This window comes from Esox lucius, chromosome 2 (assembly GCF_011004845.1).
Source record: "Esox lucius isolate fEsoLuc1 chromosome 2, fEsoLuc1.pri, whole genome shotgun sequence".
Taxonomy (NCBI): Eukaryota; Metazoa; Chordata; class Actinopteri; order Esociformes; family Esocidae; genus Esox; species Esox lucius.
This window is the reverse complement of record NC_047570.1, coordinates 20,047,288-20,068,629: the sequence shown is the minus strand read 5'-3', so window position 1 is coordinate 20,068,629 and position 21,342 is coordinate 20,047,288. Positions and strand designations below refer to the sequence as shown.

The following is a 21,342-nucleotide window of genomic DNA, read 5'->3' as shown; positions in this document are numbered from 1 at the left end:
TGGTCTGCAACAATGCTCAGGTAGGTGGTACGTGTCAAAGTAACATCCACATGAATGGCAAGACCCAAGGTTTCCCAGCAGAACATTGCCCAAAGTATCACACTTGCCTCTTTCCCATAGTGCATCCTGGTGCCATGTGTTCTCCAGGTAAGCGAGGCACATGCACCTGGCCATCCATGCGATGTAAAACAAAACATGATTCATCAGACCAGGCCACCTTTTTCCATTGCCCCGTGGTCCAGTTCTGATGCTCATGTGCCCTTTGCAGGTGCTTTCAGCAGTTACAGGGGTACCCTGACTGGTCTGCGGCTACGCAACAAACACCTTTCTAGCACCAGCATTACATTTTTCAGCAGTTTGAGCTACAGTAGCTGTTGGATCGGACCACACAGGCCGGCCTTCACCCCCCATGTGCATCAATAAGCCCTGGCCGCCCATGACCCTGCCACCGGTTCACAGATTTTCTCCTTCCTTTGACCACTTTTGATAGATACTGACCACTGCAGACCAGGAACACCCCACAAGGGCTGCAGTTTTGGAGATACTCTGACCCAGTCATCTAGCCATCACTATTTGGCCTTTGTCAAAGTCGTTCAGATCCTTACACTTGCCCATTTTTCAACTTTGAGGAAGGAATGTTTACTTGCTGCCTAATATACCCCACCCACTGACAGGTGCCATGATAACAAGTTGATCAGTGTAATTCACTTCACCTGTCAGTGGTCATAATGTTATGGCTGATCGGTGTGTACTCAAACAAAAGCTAACAGTCTGCACTTTAACTTCATATTCAATGTTTCATTTAAAATTCAACATGCCATAGTACAGGGCCAAAACTGCACAATTTAGGTCACTGTCAAAATACATAGAATGCACTGTAGAACTTTTAACTCTTAATATCATTTGCAAATGTGTGAGTGCAATCTGCTGTGTATGTATAGCATACAAAAGGGTTTTCGTTCAGATTAGCATGTGTAAATATTGATATAACAAGCAAATACTATCAATCACTATATATTTATAAGTGATGGATCAGTTCAATACATTATAGTTTTTTTTTTAATTAAATGCAAACTAAATATAAAAACAGTAATGTCCTTTAAACGTTCACATGGAAGTACATTTGAATCCATCTTCGTTCAGCAACAAAAAACAAGTGCAATATCTAGTGTAGTTACACATCTTTAACAGCTGAGGGCAAAGTAGTGGTATTTCAATCTGCCTTTCTTTACAGCCATCATCAGGAAGTAGTACAACAGATATTTAAAGCCAAGCATCCCATAGGCATGGAGGTTACTAAAACCAATGTTATATTTTTATGATTACATTTGCTGCATTGATGTTTGTTTCCAAGGAGCGCCAGTCTATTTGTAACTGTTCATCAGCATTTCTTGAATCAAAATGCACTTTTTTTTTGCTGTTGATAGAAATGAAAGATTGACATGAAGACTTAGAAATTACCCTTGACAAAACAATACTTTGAAAAGATACTCAAACACAGGTGAGTAGATCTCAACCTCCCCATCCTAGATCCCTATCATTAACTATGTTTACCAAGTTCTGTTTTTTTAAGAGATAAAAATTAAGGTATTTGACATGTTTCCTTTATTTTTCAGATGTACGGCTTAACACTAAGGAGACAAGGAGAGATATACTGTCACGGCATCTATGTGATCTGTTTTCAGAAGAATTCTGAACTGTTTCAAGATTCCATCCATCCATCCATCTTCTCCCGCTTATCCGGGGCCGGGTCGCGGGGGCAGCAGTCTAAGCAGGGATGCCCAGACTTCCCTCTCCCCAGACACTTCCTCTAGCTCTTCCGGGGGGACACCGAGGCGTTCCCAGGCCAGCCGGGAGACATAGTCCCTCCAGCGTGTCCTAGGTCTTCCCCGGGGTCTCATCTATGTGATCTGTTTTCAGAAGAATTCTGAACTGTTTCAAGATTAAGTCATATTTTTGTCTAAAATGGTGTTCCACAAAACTGTACAATTCAATCTTTCCACTTGTGAGGATGAAACATTGTTGATACCAAACCAATCACATGTATTATTTCTGTGTCATTTAAGTTGGAATTGATACAATGTACAGTTTTTCCTCATAAAGGTATATCAAAATACTTTCACTCAGCTTTTCTAATATGACCTGCTTTAAATCATCCCTATTTCTCTATGTGCATGCATAGTATATTTTAGGGCTGGATGGCAATTGCCTATTGATGATGGTGTATGATTTTTTAAATAATTAATGTGCATTTTATTGCATGACATAAGTATTTGATACATCAGAAAAGCAGAACTTAATATTTGGTACAGAAACCTTTGTTTGCAATTACAGAGATCATACGTTTCCTGTAGTTCTTGACCAGGTTTGCACACTCTATCTGTATTTTTACTATTATCCACATTTTACCATACTAGTAAAGATACCCAAACTATGCAATAACACATATGGAATCATGTAGTTACCAAAGAAGTGTTAAAAAAATCAAAATTACATTTCATATTGCAGATTCAAAGCATCCACCTTTTGCCTTTATGACGGCTTTGCACACTCTTTACATTCTCTCAGTCAGCTTCATGAGGTAGTCACCTGGAATGCATTTCAATTAAACAGTGTGCATTGTTAAAAGTTAATTTGTGGAATTTCTTTCCTTCTTGGTGCGTTTGAGACAGTTGTGTTATGACACTATTGAGTTGGTATACAGAAGATCATTGTCTGTACTGTAGTAGTCCATATTATGTCAAGAACAGCTCAAATAAGCAAAGAGAAACGGCAGGCCATCATTACTTGAAGGTCAGTCAATCCGGACTTTGAACATTTCAAGTGCAGTCACAGAAACCATGATGAAACTAGTTCCCGTATGATGAAACTAGTTCCCCTGAGGACTGACACAGGAAAGGAAGACAAAGGAAGACATGTAAGACAATTAACTGCACCTTTGCTTGCCACCTAAAATAATTGCTACACAGAGTTCAACTAACAGACAAATCTCTACATCAGCTGTTCGGAGAGGACTGAGTGAATCGTGTCTTTATGGTCGAATTACAGCAAAGAAACCACTAGTGAAGGACACCAAAAACAAGAGACTTGCTTAGGCCAAGAAACACGAGAACTGACTTAAGTGTATTCTTGAGAATCCCAAACAAGCCCCACAGTCCCTATTCACTTAATGGAGTACCCTTCACAGTATTTTGTTATTCATATAGCTCTGAAGGGGCGGCTACATGTTGATTTGTGATTGAAAATGTATTTGCCTGGAAATGGGTGATTTGGGATCCAATTCTACATTCACAACAGGGAAGAGATTCCAACAAAACACTGATGGCAACTCAGTGACTAGTTATCGTCAAATGGTAACATCTGGTGATTTGCATGATAATGACGTTTTTGAAAAAGTTCACTGCTTCTCAAGCCTGAATGCTTCAGCTTCGCGCTGCAATGATAGCTTATTGACGCTACATTGCAATAGGAAATGAATGTGAGTGGTGCTTCCCGGCACGTAGCCTCAGTCGTTCTATCGTGCTATAAACTAATGTCAGTTGTTTCGTTCAGTCCTTGTTGAACGAAACTTAAATCTAACAATAGGCTTCGGTTAGGAGAGTTGCAGTAAATGTTATGACACGACCCCAAATTAACTCCCTCGTCATCCACTAGACCTAAGCACTCGATTTTCGCATTTACCATTTTTATGGTTACATTTGAACAATCATCATTTACTTTGACATTTGTCTTTTTGTCAAATCACATGTTATATAGAAAATGTATGTGATTAATCACAACATAATCATGTGTAATGCATTGCATAGGTTGGACAATAAAACGCATTAATATACAAATACCTGTAAAGAAGCAAAAGAGTGCTGGCTGAGATGTATAGTGCCTATGGCCAAATTAATTTAATGTAATCTTTGCTGAGCCTCTCCTGGCATGAGTGAAGCTTATAATTTTATTTCCTCCTAAATGGCACCAAACAGTAAACAAAATGTTTTCTGACAATTTCCACACTGCTAACACGAGGAATATCTGTAATGACTACTATCTGCAGTTACTACTAAGACAGCAGTTTATCCTCCTTAATAGCAAGATACTGTAGACCGACTGAGGCTACGAGCTGTGGAAGAACCACTCCCATTCATTTCCAAACTGCGTCTGCTTGTTTCACCCATTCGTCTCAGTGCTACTGTAAACTCTGCGAGCTGGGTGGTTCTTCATGTTTCCTGACAGGCGCATTGTTACATTGCGCAGGGTTGTACGACATTAGCCGATCTCCAGTGCAAATACGCAAATTAGAATCCATGTATTCGGTTATCTTATTTCTCCATAATATGGTTTCTTTGTTTTATGTTTAGTGGGCGGTTGATGTGAGCTAATAAAGCCAATGCATGTATTGTGTTATTACTCATCCCAGAATGTTTTCCAAGCAACAGATTATATATTATTAAAAGAGAATTGTTTTGCCCCTCTCGAATTTATACAACTAGTCTATGAGCGAACGTAGACCTATCCTTAACCATAACAGTTTGTTGAAAGATTTGTTTAAAGCTTGTCTATAGTATTACTATCTATAGAATATCTACAGATGGAAATTGGGACTCTCAAAATAAATTGTAAAGAGGGTTTTGCCACTGTCAATATCCCAGTGCCAAACAAATCGACCCTTCTGGGCATGGCCGAGGTGATTTACAGATAGGGTTGTATAGTAAAAATAGCTTTTGGGTGAGTTTTCTGTGGAGTCCAAGGGTGATTGTGCAGTATATGTTGTTTCTAACTGGTGCCTCTACTTTTTATTTTTGTAACTACTCAACAATTCCAAAGCAAGGTCAAGAGACTCCAGCAATAAGATGTGTCCTCTGATGCTCATATTGTAACGTTCCGATTTTTCTCACAGTGCTTACTCAGTCATAAAGTATTTTGTAAAACACATGTCCTGGAGGAGAGGTCATATCCATGCCAACAACCAGGATTGAACTCACAAACTCCCTACCTACCACAAGGAGTGGTCAGAGTGCAAAACGATATGACAACCCTGTCTGAAGTCCACACTTCCAATCCACCGCTGGACGCCTGATTCTTTCTCTTGGCTGCACTGAAGCAGCTTTACTGCTAGGCAGTTATTTAAATCACTGCACCCCTGCATTTGGTAGACAAACACATCAGGATAATATTGAAATGTTATTATATTTAATGGTCGAACCAGCCAAACCTATGCTTTACATCACGCCTGATTACTCAAAACCACTCCTATTTGTTAAACCTCATAGAACAATGGAGGTTGGGCAGCAATCAGCTACCTCTGATAAACGTTGATAAAAATGGATTTACTGTGAAATCCATGGTTTGTAAGGGTGGATGTCAACTGCTCAAGACCGTGTTTTTGGGCATTTGATAGTGTCATGCTTCAGGCCAGAAGGTTGAGTAAGAAACTGTAATTGGGATGTTCGGGACAGTGTTGATGCATGTGAAAACTCAAACTAGGTGAAAAACAAATAGAATAGATCTATTTTTTTTAAGCAGTGCAGTCACTTTGGACAAGTCACAGATCTAAATGTAGCTTGTGTGGTAACCTTTCCACTCTTGAAAGGTTGCTGGCTTGTTAACTGTCAGTTAATAGAAACATATTTATAAAAAAAAATATTTGGGGGATGAAAAATGCTGTTGCACGTAAATACAATGTATACATTTGTGTAGTGTTGTGTCAATTCCTAATTTCCCACATTGGTCATTTTTGTTATGGTCACAACTGGCTTTTGCCCTGTTCATTTTGACTTGAGGGAAGGTATCTAATGTTTTTAATGGGTACAAGGTAAACCATGGCAAAATTATTTCTTGCAGGTTCCTGATGAAAAAAATATATTACAGAGAGGAAAAGAAACAAATTCAAAATGCGAGAAAAAAGCTAACCAAAAAAACCAATCATAATAGCAACAGAATACAGTATTGCATTACAATTGCAGTATTTACATTAATACTATTAATGGTGCATTACAGCCCCTGACTAACTGAGGATTTGCAAATGAACAGCTCATCTTGCAAACCCACTTGAAGGCCTAGTGTTTGGAGCTGTTCCATAACAGACCATGATACAGCTGATCAGGATGCTCTTGATGGTGCTTTGACAAGATGTAAAATGTATTTATCACCTTAGAGAGCAGACTTGCCGTTGGGCCCTCTAAACCAGGAGCGCCGCCAGGGAATTACCTGTTACCAATATTTTGGGGCCCCTGTCAGTCAGGGGCACTTGGAATTGTTCTAACTTTCCCCCCCTATACCGTGCCCCTGCTCTTAACAATACTGGTGGCATTGATGATCTATCAAATCTTAAGCTGTGTGGATGCAAAGGAACTCATTAGTCCACTGACGTTGTGTTGATATGGATTTGGGAGTGTTCCTTCCTCTGCTTATTATATTAAACAGTCATATTTGTTTTGCTTATGTCATGGGAGAGGTTATTTTGGAACCACAATGCTAGTTTAAGTACCTCCTTGGTGAATAATTTGTTTGTCATCAGGCATACAACTGAGTTGTCGTCTGCAAACATCATTATGGCGTTTGTCATGCAGAGCCAAGCGGTTGTGAGTGAATAAGAAGTAAATCGCTGTACTTTGTAGAGGCAACTTGTTAATTCTCTGATAGTTTTGGGAAAAGGCCTTTAGGCCTATGTTTTTATTTTTAATTCAAGGTTTTATGTGTTTTACCTTTTGATTTTGACCTCCTTTTTCTTCTGTCTCAAATGTCACCCCTGACCCTGTCTAATTGCAGTGACACCCCAGGAACTGGAATTTGCTGTATGTCTTCTGACCTAGGTATCCACCCCAACACATTGGGATTCTTTCCACGTAGCACTTCCAAACAGGAAGTCAGTCATATCACTGCATGAGGTCACTGTCAATGAACCTAATTTAATTTGTAGGGGCCCAACCTTCTTAATGGAGTTGCTAAACCATGATGAGTTAAAGTAATCCCAGTGTTTCCTGAGGGTGCAATTGTATATCAGCCACTTTGGCAGCCTCAGCTGCACATTGTCCAGTCCCTTCTTGTCCTTATCACTTTGCCTGAGTCTTTCTCACAAAGGTCCTGGAGCTGAAAGGACACATTAGTGTAAAATAATAAATAAATAAAATACACCTAATAATGCATTTGCTATTATCTTGGACACCTCACCTAGAAGTGTCAATGGCCTCAGTATGAATTGCATTGGCAGGAGTCTCTGCCTTTGTCTTTATCCATCTCTAGATATCTTATCCGAAGACCATATACCACCAGAAAACAGGTGGTATATGGGCTTGGATGTTCCCATTTATGTGAGAAATGGCTTCCATCTTGTCTTGTCATCAAGTCTTACAATGATTGTAATATTCAGGGACTGCCTAGTTCCTGTCAGAAGAGCACGTCTTGTGTTGTCTTCAGCATGGATTTGTTTTTCTGTTGCATCCAGATTGCATTGCTGCTGTTGATATGTTGCTATGAAAACCACTTGGGGATTTTATATTTTTTCACCCTTCCACCTGGTTAGGGTGTTGGAGATGCACATTTCTGCCACCATGTGGGGTGAGTGGGTTATCAGTCCTCGCTCTTCTGTCTCCCCACAGGCAGGTGTTACCCATTATTTTGCCGGTGATGTCACCGCCTCAACGCATTCCCTCTGCCCTGAGAGTGGTATGTTCCACTGTGAGCCCTCAACACAGAAACCCCCCTTCCTCCAGTCTGGCCTACGACCGCCCTTAACTCCCTCCCATATTTGCCGACCAGTGGCAAGCGTGTGTGTTCCCTACATGGACACCAGGGGGTTGATGGTGTCATGGGTCCCGAGTTCTGCCGTTCCCATTCTGAGGGCCATCATTTTTTTCTGTGCTTCAGGTGGAGGCTCTGTGTAGTTGGTACGGCCACTACTTTCTGTTCTCCCAAATTTGAGGCAGCTGCACCCTGTTGTCTCTAATTGGGGTCCCTATTTAAGTGTCCCTTTTGGACATTTCAGTTGTTGGGCCATTGTTTGTACTTGATGTACTTTAGTATGTTCATTTGGAACATACTGTGTTCTGGCAGATGTGTATTATACTCCATTGCTTTATTGAAAAAAAGCACCCGTGAAAGCTCCAAGTGATCAGTACATGTAAAAATACCTTAATGCAGATAAAAGGGCATGCTCTCATTTTACTTTTTCATTTGATTAATTTCTTTATTCATAATGCTAGTGCCAAGGAGCCAGAAATTGTGTAGTAGCAAATGTGTAATGCACTCACAGGGGGGGTGGACGAGGTAGAGTGAGATATATACCAGGATCTTTTTTATTCCCATTACAAGTGTCTACACAATGGGAGAAAAACGATACTGTTCCAAGTTAAATGAATGTGGTGTCAAATTAAAGAAAAGGGTTTGCTTGTTAAAACAGTTAAATTCAAATTTTAATTTGTTCTTTTTTGTGCTGTATCTGTTTGTTTGAAATGTGTGAGAAAATATGTTTTGTTTTGAGAATTATCAGTAATTTACAGCAGCATTCTGGAATTCTATTGGGGTCTAAAGGGTAAACAAATGATTTGCACACAACAAGTTAACTTTGATAGCCTTAATTAATACATGCAAAAAAGGAACAAGGTTGTTTTGGGTACTTTTGTGTAGTTTTGGATAGTTTTGTGTATTTAGTGGTACACCTTTGTCTCAACCTTAACAGTTAGGATTATTTGTAAATTATATGGAAATTCAAATGTCTGATTTTGGTCAGCTTAACTGTAGCAATACTGTATGTTTGCTGTGTAATTACCCTAGATTAAAATGTACTTGTAGTAAGTCGTATTTTAGGTCAGACACAAAGTGAAATTTTTAGTGTTTAAACATTCCAGGAACTTAATGCCCTTGTTTTAAGGCCAGTAATTTTCCATGTCAAATAACATTATTAAGTAGAGGTTTTATCATTGTTTTATAATGTTGTTACTAAATGTTTTCCCTTTTTTTTTGCATAGTGCATGTATTAGTGTAATTAGTGTGTATGAGAAGTAATTCCACTTTTGGCTCACCAAGTGTAATTAATGTGTAACTTAGACTTGCAAATATTTGAAGGAGGCTGTTTAATTGCATACGCATATTGACGTATTTAAAGAGCCTGTGTTCCACCACATAAGGTCTGTCCTACCAAAACTTTTGACACAAATCTGAGTCACTTTTCTACTGACACTCCCTTCAGGCAGGTGCTCCACCTGTGTATCCAGTGTTGGGAAATGCTTTGTCATTAGTGATAGAATGCAGTGTATGAACGTTTGCTAAAGCATTCCACAATTTAAAGTCAAAAGTCAAAACAGATACAATATTCTTATATTAATATTATACATATGTAACATCTTGAGACATTTACCAAGTCTGTTATAGTGTTTTTCATTAGTTTGCTCAGGATTGATAGGTATCAGCATTAACCTATCAAATAGAATGCAAAGTTCTCCCCTATAAAGTTAAGATAAGAGAATAAAGAGTGCTTTCAATCAAAATAAAATCGGTTTAATATCTTCCTCCTATGTATAGTTTTTTCTTGTTGTATACTTTGTACATTAAGTAGCTTCTAAACTTTTAGTTTTTTTAATGTTTTGTTTTGTTATGGCTCTGTGGTGTTTTGTCTCCTTGGTTACCATAAAGATGCAGAAGAGCACATTCTCTTCACATTCAATGTATGCTGGCACAATTCTCCCAGACAAAAATATTACAATAAAAGTTTAAAATCAGAGGCATTTGACTTTAAAATGGAAAAACCCTCTGTAAAATACCAACACAATGTGGAAAGACTGGCATGTTGTGGAAAGAGTGGCTGGATTTAAACGGCCCTAAAAAATTTACCTTACAGACTCAGTGACATCAACTTCCACCACATAGAGGGTAACATACAGAGATTTTAGTGGGCACATTAGGTTAAAATATTATGATCCTGCTATAGTGAACATTTATTGAAGGATAAATCCAGCCTTAGATGCCTTCCTTAATTGTGTGCTTCTTGCATTATGCCTGGTCTAAATTGCCTTAGCACAGAGAAGAAATATTTGCAATGTTTTGGATCAATACACTGGTTTTTACTTGATGATTGTTTCAATCTTTGTTATTTTTCAGATTTTTCCATATATAGTTCATCCATGCATTAAAGCTCATAGATCCTGTTCTGGGAAGCATAATGCTAATTTTGTAAACATTTGCAAACAGTACAAAGACCAGAATACATATTTACCCTGGTAAGACTAAGGAGTGGCAGATCATGGAATGGGAGTAACCAATTAATTGACAATTTCTCAAGAGATTAAGGTGATTAGATTGCCACACCTTTATTAACTGAAAAGGTTTTAGTGTGCAAATTCCAATTTCTCTGGTATAATATGAGAAATGGTCTGAAAGATCTTCCAGCTTTCAGGATTTTGATTTTTTTTTATCCTAAAAGTTGTCTTAAGTCAGGTGAACCTTTACAGTTTTCTCTAAGCCACAAACTTGTCTAGACAACAACTTTTGCATCTGCTAGAGAAAAATTGATACTTCAAATAAACAAAAATCAGCTTCAACTTAAACTGGATGTTTCTACAACATGATTGGAGTCTACCTGTGGTCATTTCAACTGATTGATCATGACTTGGAAAGGCACACATCTGTCTGTATAAGGTCCCACAGTGGACAGTGCATATCAGAGCAAAAACAAAGCAATGAGGTCAAAGGAATTTTCCATAGAGCTCTGAGACAGGTTTGTTTCAAGGCATAGGATGTTTTTCAGCAGGGATTAGGAGACTAGTTAGGATCTAGGAAAAGGTGAACAGAGAGAAGTACAGACAGATGCTTCATGAAAATCTACTCTGGGTGAGAACACTGGGGTGAAGGTTCATCTTTCATCAGTTCACCAACTCAAAGCGCACAGCGAAGACAATGCAGAAGCGTCTTTGGGATAAGTCTGTGAATGTCTCTGAGTTGCTCAACTAGAACCTGCACTTAAAACAGGTCCATTAGAGAAACCTGAAAATGACTTTGCAGTGATGTTCCCCATCCAAACTGGTAGACCATGAGAGGATCTGCAGAGACGAATAGGAGAAATTTGTACTGTAGCGCCATATGCACAAAAAAAAACATGACTAGTCACCTTATCCCGTTCCCTTACTGAATGAAACTAGAATATTATTTGCTGGTCCAGACAGAAACTTTGCAGTGTTTAGAGTGGAGGGAGTGTAGTGCAGGTGTTGAAAGCAAGTATGAGAAGACTACAGGTCTGTGCAAGCTGATGGACAAACAAGCAAGAACGTCTCAGGAATATCTCAGGAACTTGGAAGTTTTTTTTGAGAAAATATTTTAACCATTAACATGAAACATTCCCTTCTGATGTGTTTTGAACATTTATGCTAGTAGTACCATACATTTTACAAGTGTACCCTTTAAGTTTATCATTGTAATTCTGAAAAATAAACAAAGAAATGGCATGAATTTTTTTTTTGGAACCCAGGACTTAATATTTGGTTAGAAGAACTCCTGTTCTCCGAATCATCCACTTTCTGCACTTTAGCTGTAAACTGCTCCAGTTTTGCACTGTTTAAGGGGTTCAATCTGAGGTCAATTATTTTCATGGGTCGCAAACATCTTCATAATAAAATTGACTTTTTTTTTAAGAATTCAAAAGTCACAGCTAATGTACTTGTACCCTTGGGAATGTTTATTTTTACAGATTATTTTGTTTCTGATGTCATCAGATGGTCTTTACCATTTTTACAGTGGTACAGGAAGCAGAATTCCAACTCCCACTATACACTTTCTAGTCACAGTGCAGGTGAGGCAGGACACGAGGCACAGAGTTAGGGAACATCCTTTTAATATTTCAATAGGAAAACAACAAAAGGGGAGTGTTATCACAAACTGTAGCAAACAGACAGACAACTCAAAACAACTCAAAACAAACTGAAAAGCAAACAGAACAACTTAAATAGCAGCTGTCTCTAACTGGGGAGAACAGAAAACAGGTCCTGACTGTGGCATGGAGATGCTTAGAGGCCCCCAGCCAGAACCTGACACTTTCTCCCAGCATGGCTGCAAAAGTCAGAGACAGAGCCTATGGCCTTTTGGAGGATGGGCTAAATGTTTCAGTTATTGCAGAAAATCTTTTTCAATATAAACATTTTGAATTTGAAAATGAATGTCAGGGTCATAAAAATATTAAGGTTGCAATTGCTGACAAAAAATAATATCTGCTGATCAGCGTCCTCATTGGTCTATGACTGACCGTGCCACTTTTTTTTGTCAGAGTTAAGTGTTTAAAAGGGGAGACAGGATTAAAAAGGCTGGTATCATGACTTCATCCTCCTTTTGTCCCATGGTGCAGTTTTGGCACTCGGGCACAGCTGTCAAACTGGTTCCACTGAGGTCCGAGTATCTGCAGGTTTTCACTCTCACCATTTACTTGATTCATTAATTGAATCACTAACTGGTCAGGATCTTACTTGGACACCAATTAAAAGGAAACAACAAACACCCGCATTCTAACACAGACCTTCAATGTGAAACCCACTCCACTAAAGTTGTGCTGAAGAGCATACCAGAATGAATGTAGTAAGAATTGAGCCAGGGTTTTATCACACGGAATGCAGAGTTGTATGCTAAACATTTTACTTAGCACAAGACACAAATACTTTCTATGAATAGATTTACAATCAAATGGTCAGATGGAAACAGTCAAAAACAGCCCCACCTGTTGTCAACAGAAAGAACTGCAACATTGTTATTTTTATTTCTCGAAGATTACTTCCTATAATTTATTATCTATGAATATAGCATCTTCCTAAATTGCATATAATTTGTGTTAGGATTTTATTTCATGTTCATTGGTCCCTGCCTTGCTGCTTCAGACTGCGTTCTGCCGATTCCAGTTTGCAGTAGTAGGCCATAGGCTAAGTGTGAATGTGGGGCTAGCCCCTCTCTCACAATGCAATGTATATTGTACGTGTGAAAATATTAATACGCATGCTCAGAATGTTAGTGTGATCAATGTAGATCACATTAATTTGATGTCATGTGAGGCTGACAGCCGGTAGCTGATTGGCTGTTTGTCTGTCTGGTGCCAACATTAGTCGGCAAGAAGAGCAAGGGGGGTAGATTGTCCTAGTTTCCATCCTTGCCATTTGGTGGAGATGGTACTAGGTCAAGGATGTGTTACAAAGATTTGAAACATCTTTCTGAGAGGATTGCAAAACATGAGAAAAGCGAGAGTCATCTGGACAATGTTGTGAAATTGGGCTTACTTGGAAGGGTAAATGTCCCAGCCCAAGTTGACAGTGCGTACAGGCACTCCATTGAGCAGCATAACAAACAGGTGGAGGAAAACAGATACGTTTTCAGTCGGATCATAACATGTATTAAACTGTGTGGAAAATGTGAAACCACACAGCAGGGGCACGACAAGTTGGTGGACTCCCTGAATCCTGGAATATTCAGATGCATTTTCATGTGTGAGGGCGATTTGAGACTTCAGAAGCACTATAACGCTCAGCCCATCTTCAAAGGGACATTTAGCACTGTACAAAACAAACTGTTAGACTGTATGTATGAAGTGTACAGGGAGGAGATAGCCAAGCAAGTGGACGAGACATAATTTGTTGCCATACAGGCAGATGAGACAACTGATGTCACCTGTAAATCAAAAATAGTGGTTGTGTTGCGTTACATGTTGCCTGACAATACAGTGACCGAGCAGTGTTTAGAGTTTGTGGAAGTCAAAGATAAAACTGGACTCGGCCTCTCTAATAGCATCAAGGGTGTGCTGGAACCACTGAAGCTAGGAGAAAAGCTGATCGCTCAGACTTATGATGTAATGAGCGGAAACGTCCGAGGTGTACAGACGCTAATGAAAGAGACATACCCCCATGCCCAGTTTGTTCACTGCTTTGCTCACCAGCTGAACCTGACGTTACAGCAACTTTGTTCAGTAAGGGTGAGCATCCAGAAGGTGTTTATTGCAGATTTAACCGCTTTAGCCACCGTTTTCCCTGGGACTCCAAAACGTGTTGCGGCACTTGCTGAAGCAACACAGAGATGTATTCCAAGAACACCCGCTGTACAATGGAACTGTAAAAGTAGAACTTTCAATGCAGTTTGGGAAAACCGCGCTGCTCCTGTGTATGGAGGACATGCACACAACTAGGATGGGATGAGGCCACCATAAGTGAGGCATACGGCCTGTCAAAAACACTCAGGGACCGAGCCTTTCTGCAGTTGCTGGAATTCTTTTCCTCCTAATGCCAGAAGTTGATGTTTTATACAACACAAAAACGGATCATTGAAGTATCTGGGATTAGTAGTGCGCTCAACTGTTTCAAAGAGAATGTCCATAATATGCGGAAGCTAACTGATAAATGGGCTGCCATTGTTCACGATGGAACAGATGAGCCAGGCTGACGAGTAACCAACACAGCACCAGTGATGGAGGCATGCGACACAGTCATCTCCCAGGTGGAGCAGAGGTTTTCACAAAGTGTCCACCTGATCGCTGCCAAGCTGGCTGACAGCTTGCTCTTCCCACAATGTGTCCATGCTTATCTATTAAGGTTGTTGTCATAGAATGGATCTGTATCCCTAAAAAGTTGTCTTTCCGCTTCAGTAGTGGCCTTCAGTTGTGTTGAGCTCATTGCTGTTCGCGTATGGCCCTGTAGGCACATTGGTTCTGAGTTTGGTTGCATTCCTAATTTAGGTTTGTAAATGTGACAGTGGTAATTTTGTGTGTGTGAGAGAGAAGGAGAGCAATTACACAAGAAGGTCTCTCTCTCTATCTCTGAGAGAGAGACCTATGTGTACTACAACACCTGGTAGAAGCAAGCCGCTCTGTTGTTCTAAGTGTCTTGTGGAGCCACGCTGTTTGTTGATGTGTTAAATAAATACATCAGTAGCAAGAGGGAGTTTTGTAGCTTTACTGGTATGTATCCTATATTTTGCAATGGTTTGCGCCCCACACACTCATCAATAATATTCTGCAATGATGTTGGTATAAGGGTTGAGCAGGTGGAACTGCCAACACCATGATCACACCTTGTTGCAAATTAGAACAAAACTGATACCATATACAAACAATTTTGTGATAATGAAACATTTAATAATGTAATAATCTTTTCATTCATATGAGTAATATTGTCATTGTCTGTAAAGACTTTGATAAGAGTGACAATTCGTGTACCCTGCAAAGACAATAGACTGAATGACGCTTGTGATTGAAACACACCTGCAGTGTCCTAGGTGAATGACTCATTACAAGGTGAAGAAAACAAATAAACAACACTGGGAGAGGAATTGTACATCGAACAGTCCTAAGACCCATACTTTGTTTCAAGTTAGAAGTTGATTCTTGATTCTAAAATCAGAATCAACCTAAAAATGCAATATGCCATTACACACATTTCAGGATTTGTATGACAGCATTTCAAAATGGATTGGAACTGTTCTGAGGGCAAAGGGGAGTCCTGCTCCTTATTATATCCTATATATTAATATATTTTTAGGCGTTTGCGTTATTTTCTTCACTCCCTGTAACCCTATGCTAAAAGAGATTATATTTTACAACTTCTCCTGAATCACTTTTTGACAGCAGCTTACAGGTGCAATAAGGATTAACTTGACACCTTGCCAGCTCAGGATTTGTCCTGGTAGCCTTTCGTTTCCTGTTCAGATGTTCTAACCACTAGGCTATCGGTCACCACTAACAAAAATAAATGTTGGGCGTGATCAAACACTTTCTTATTAAGTAAAATAATTAAATAAATATCAGAACCAAACAATCAGCCAAACCTTAAAGCATGTTTTCACTTCATCATAAATTAAGTGTATAACACAACAAAATGTTTCTGTTTTAAATGTTTTGTATAAACAGAAGCTCACATTACTAAGTGCAATTCATGCTGAGGTCAGTTCTAAATAAAACATATTTCTAATTAAATAATTTATTTATTGCAGTTAGCAAACATTTTGGGGGAATGGGAATATAAATCCAGGAAAATAACTCTTTAGAATTTACAGTTTCTAAGTTTAGTCCTGAACATGTTTGCCACTGTTCTAAAATTGTTCGTGAGGGTAGATTTAGGCTTTGGTACAGGTGTAATATTCCTGCAGAGTGACCTCACTTCCTGCAGAGTGAGGTTGTCGGTTAAGGAATATGTGGGTATTTTAATTCATATCGGATTAACCACTTTCAAATGATAGCACATTTTGTACATACGAACTGTTGATGTCTTGATTCTAGACTGCATTTGGAGTCTGTTGCTGGTTTCTGACAACATGAAGTTAATGTAGGTTAAGCTGGCCATCATGAGATAAATTGATCAGAGACATTGTCAAAACATTAGGTGTGCTAAATAAACTCTGAAAACAAAAAGCAAGCACTGGTGAAGTCATCAATGGACAACAACAAGTTAGACTTCTACAGTGAATGTCCAAAGAATGCTCACCATATAGTTCCATTTTGATAACATCTTAAGTGAAATGACAAAACATTTCTGGTCCTCAAATGTCATATTATGAGAGAACCATGAACACATGGTGGAAGAAAAATACCTTTTGCCACACCTTTCTGTCCAGAAAGAGCTATGACCTTCCCCTCAGTCAGGTGGTATAAAATCCAGGTCCAAGATAAGTTCCTTTCACATACCACCTGTGTTCACTACCCACAGGATCACCATGTGGACAACACAGACACCCACATGGGTGTTAATATGTATGGCACTGGCAATTGGTTTAACTGCCTCTCAAATTGGTAAGTAGAATCCATGATTGAGCTTTGAGGTTTGTTGTCAACAGAAGTAATAACTGTATGTTATAATGCTCTTATATTTTTAAATCATTGGATAGCCTAAATATTAAGGAATATTTGACAAAGATCAGTGCTGCCTTTATGTGCTTTTAATGTATGTTTCAGGAATAAGAAAATAAAGATTTAGCAATGGAAAATTGTGATAGAACTTAAAATGCAGAGGATTCTACACTGATTTACAGTAAAACTTAATTTAAATTAACATAAACTTATTATTTTAGCAGAATCACCAAAGGCCATGGTTAATATTATCCCCTCAATGTTACCTGAAATTGTATGTACACATAAAAACATCAACACCGCAGTCTTAGATTTTCACGAACAGTGATGAAAGAACAATAACTCGGATGGACAGTCATAACAAGTAGAGCGACAGGTTTTGTGGGTTATCTATAAGTAACCTATATAAATTAATTTTTTTCGATGTTCAGAACTGTGATTTTCATATTTTCAAATGATCAAATTAACACTGAGACAGGTCTTGTATAAAATATAATCTGGGCAATCCCATTCACAGATATGCTTTAAAATGTTATATTTCATTTACATCTGTGTTGGCCACTGGTTGTGACATACCGACAATGCCTGTTGGCCTTTCATGTGGAAGTGCAAATTGGCTCAGCACCATCTAGGGTTAATAGGGTTGTCTTGTCATTTCATGCTTAAGGAACCCATTGTGGTACATAGGCTAGATGCCTGTAAGTTCAATTGCGGATTTTGGTCAGTGAATGTATACTCCACCAAGAGCATATGTGCTGGCAAGTCGTTCATTGAGTCAACAGCGTGTTAAGAGGCAGAACGGCTTGGTCAAATGTGATTGGGGAACATATGCACACATGTAATGGAATGTACATATTTTTAATAAAGGCACTGCTTAAACTTTCTTTACAATTTTATGAAACAAATCCCGGCTTTAGTCAGACAACCTAAACATGTGAGTGAATGAGGTTAAACTAGCAATCTATCAATAGGCTCTTAGTTAAAACCAAATCTAAATCCTACATGAACATCATCCAAACATCAAACCTGCTAAAGGGTATATTATCAAAAACTAATTGGTTCTCCTTTTCTCCAGGAGTGAATCCTACACATAATGACCAGGTCTGCAGTACGTGGGGTAATTTCCACTTCAAGACCTTTGATGGAGACATCTTTCAGCTACCCTCCACCTGCAACTATGTTCTGACCTCACTGTGCCATAGCAATTATGAGGATTTCAACATCCAGATGAGGCGGCAGGTGGTAGACAACCAGCCAACCATTAGCAAGATCACAATGAGGCTAGATGGCCTAGTAGTGGAGCTATCCAAGGGATCCATTGTTGTTAATGGGAAGAAGTATGTTCTTAACTCATTTCATTTCTAATTGTTAAGTTGTTGTCCCATTGTCATTGATTTTAAAAAAATTACAAGAAATTACACAAAGTTACCAATGAACATTAAATGAAATAATATCAGTTGATTTTGCTAATAGAACATTGGTTGTAGTTTTGTTAAGACCAATTGTCTCCCTCTTTTTCAAGGACCACCTCACCATTCAGCCAGTCTGGCATTCTCATTGAAGAAACTCCCTCTTACATCAAGATCTCAGCTAAACTGGGATTTGTAGCCATATGGAACCAGGAGGATTCTTTCATGGTATTACAATAATTACTCATTCATAAACATTTCTGTTCTGGATGCCAGAACTAGGTTATAAATTCAAAGCCTTTGGTTGGTAAATGTAATGACTGGGAAAACTGGTAAGGTAGGCGTTATCTGTAATTTTGTTTAAACAGAAATGCATTGTTACTCTTGTGTAATGTTAACTGTTTAACTGTTAAGTATTTTCTTTTATTACTATTACTGTGAGAAAGAAGCAATTATTTATGGTAAAATGTGATGTATGCAATACAGCAATCCACTGGAAATGCATCCATTCACACAAATTTGTTTGTCATTAATACTGAAAGACCATTTTTAACTATTTTATTTAATGTATGAACGCCATTTAAAAAATATCAGTGTATATCTCAGAACCTAATTTGATCACTCATTTGAGGCAAATAATTAGTAGGGTATTCTAGGAATTAAAATTATGTGAAATATAGTTTTTTCAACTTAAAAATGTAGCAGACCCTATAAAACACTTTCATTAACTATAATCCATTTAACAACTTACATTTCTTGTCACTGCAGGATCATTGTATTGATATTTTCTTGCTGTGTAAAACTGGCTCATAAATTATCAAATGATAGACTATTTTTTATAGTGCATCCTCTAAATTGTAATGTGTGCCAATGTCCACCTTATTGTCAGAAGAACATTTCCTATTTTGTATAAACTTAGTTCAGTGTTGGAGACCAATGGAACAATTAAATAGCTTTAGATTTGTTATAAAATTACAGTACATCATTGTAAAGTGAAAGGAAGTAATTCACCAACAATATTTTTAAGTAGTTTTGCAATTGTTTTGCACATAGAAGTAAAACATTACCCTAAAACATATCTTATCTTTCAGGTGGAGATGGACATCAAATTCAGAAATCAGACCTGTGGTCTGTGTGGAGATTTTAATGGCCTTCAGCAATTTGATGAATTCCATAGTCATGGTACAATTTCACTTATGCTTTCAACATGTGAAAATTAGCCACTTTTTCGGAATACAGATGACATTGAAGAATAACTGGAATTATTTTCATGTCAAAGGTATGACATTGTCACCTGCCGACTTTGGAAACTTCTGGAAATTGGATGGTCCAACTGAAAGTTGTACTGAAAACCCTCTGCTTTCAAATCAGAAATGCACCAATCTGGTAGGTTACATTTTACTGCTTAAGATTTTTCACTACTATAGTCTAGGCTACGTTGTACTTACAGCGGCCATATTTAAGATTTTTACCGTACTACTAGCATAAATATGAGCATAAATGACCCAACAACATGTAGTTAATGTTTTAAAATGTTTCAAATATACTTTCCTACAAAAAGATACAGAGTGCTTGAGATTCCCCTTTTGAACTTCCTCACCAGTCTGTCTATGATTTGGTATTGATGTTTAGTTTCCTCATACTTGCTTTAGACACTCACAGTAATATACCCCCACCCTAAATCTCACTGGACTAGCTAGTACTATTCTGGTCTCAAAGAGTTAATTCTGGCATTGTGAACATAGGACAAAGAATATATTGGTCAAATATTGGGATTTTCACTTCCCATTTTTTTATACTGCATATATTCATCGGTTATATTCATGTATATTGAATTTCCATTAAAATAGACAATGACGTTCATCATATTGTTTTTATAATATCTCTGTCTTTTTTTATAGAAACCCGTTTGTGAGCATTTGTTCTCCAGCCCTGCCTTCAGTAGCTGTAAGGACTTGTTGGCTGTTGACTCATTTGTTGGATCCTGTGAGTCTGACTTGTGCCACTGTGATAACCACACCAAGTCTTTCTGCCTGTGCAACACCATCTCAGAGTACTCCCGCCAATGTCTTCATGCAGGAGGGAAGCCCAAACAATGGAGGACTGAAAAGTTCTGTTGTAAGCATGCATTTAATCTCCCTCACAACATTCCATCTGTACATTGGTTAGTTGCTAGATAGAGAATTTAACCATATAATAACCTTTTTAAATATCATTGTTTGTGCAGTTAAGACATGCCCCTTTAACATGGAGTACCAGGAGTGTGGAAACCCCTGTGTTGATACCTGCTCCAACCCAGAGAGAGGCCAGCTGTGTGAGGACCACTGCTCAGATGGCTGCTTTTGTCCTCCAGGTAGGCAGACACATTTAAACTGTATCTGCACACCCTCCTCTACAAAGAGGTGAAATATACTAACTGTACATTGCTTTGGATAAGAGCCCCTGATAAATTATTAAATGTAAATCAATTTTTGTAATGAAAAATGAAAATAAATGTAGCAGACTAAATGCTGATAGAGCCATACTCTCCCATCCAAAGACACTGTTTTTGATGACGTCAACAAGAATGGTTGTATTGCTTTGAGTCAATGCTCCTGCCGCCACAATGGAAAATCCTATGCACCAGGAGAGTCTTATTCAAGCACTTGTAAAGATTGGTAAGACAGAGAGGCTACACATTCAGACTTTATCATATTATTAAATCATATTAAGTAATACTTTAACTATCAATAAAAAGATATACATATATTTTCCCCTTTAGTTCCTGTAGTGGTGGTCAGTGGAAGTGTAAGGACAAGGACTGTCCTGGAACCTGCTCTGTAGAGGGGGGATCCCACATTAACACCTTTGATGGGAAAGCATACACCTTCCATGGGGACTGCTCCTATGTTCTGACCAAGGTCAATATGCAATTTCCTCACCAAATCTCTATGTACATTATTTTAAAATGAATTATATGCAAATTATTTGTGTCTATTCATGCTTTTACATCTGACAAACATTTGTTTTTGATGAAAACTCAAATCAAATAAAAAACTCAAATCACACACACACATATATATATATAAATATACACACCTTCTACAGTTTTATGCTGAGATATGCCCATTTCAAAAAGATTCAGAAGGACATAATGTATCACCTTAT

The 21,342-nt window shown here is 38.4% G+C and overlaps 1 protein-coding gene across 1 annotated transcript in view; it reads left to right on the top strand.

The window, feature by feature from the left end:
* The first annotated feature begins 7,617 nt into the window (after window positions 1-7,617).
* Window positions 7,618-21,342, top strand: part of LOC105022272 (mucin-5B) — a 32,601-nt gene continuing 18,876 nt past the window's right edge. The window contains exons 1-10 of the mRNA XM_034287377.1: window positions 7,618-7,656; window positions 15,528-15,582; window positions 17,853-18,123; window positions 18,309-18,423; window positions 19,287-19,377; window positions 19,475-19,581; window positions 20,097-20,313; window positions 20,423-20,548; window positions 20,735-20,852; window positions 20,957-21,095. Of these exons, the coding sequence (XP_034143268.1) occupies window positions 7,618-7,656; window positions 15,528-15,582; window positions 17,853-18,123; window positions 18,309-18,423; window positions 19,287-19,377; window positions 19,475-19,581; window positions 20,097-20,313; window positions 20,423-20,548; window positions 20,735-20,852; window positions 20,957-21,095 (1,278 nt within the window). The remainder of the gene's footprint in view (window positions 7,657-15,527; window positions 15,583-17,852; window positions 18,124-18,308; window positions 18,424-19,286; window positions 19,378-19,474; window positions 19,582-20,096; window positions 20,314-20,422; window positions 20,549-20,734; window positions 20,853-20,956; window positions 21,096-21,342) is intronic.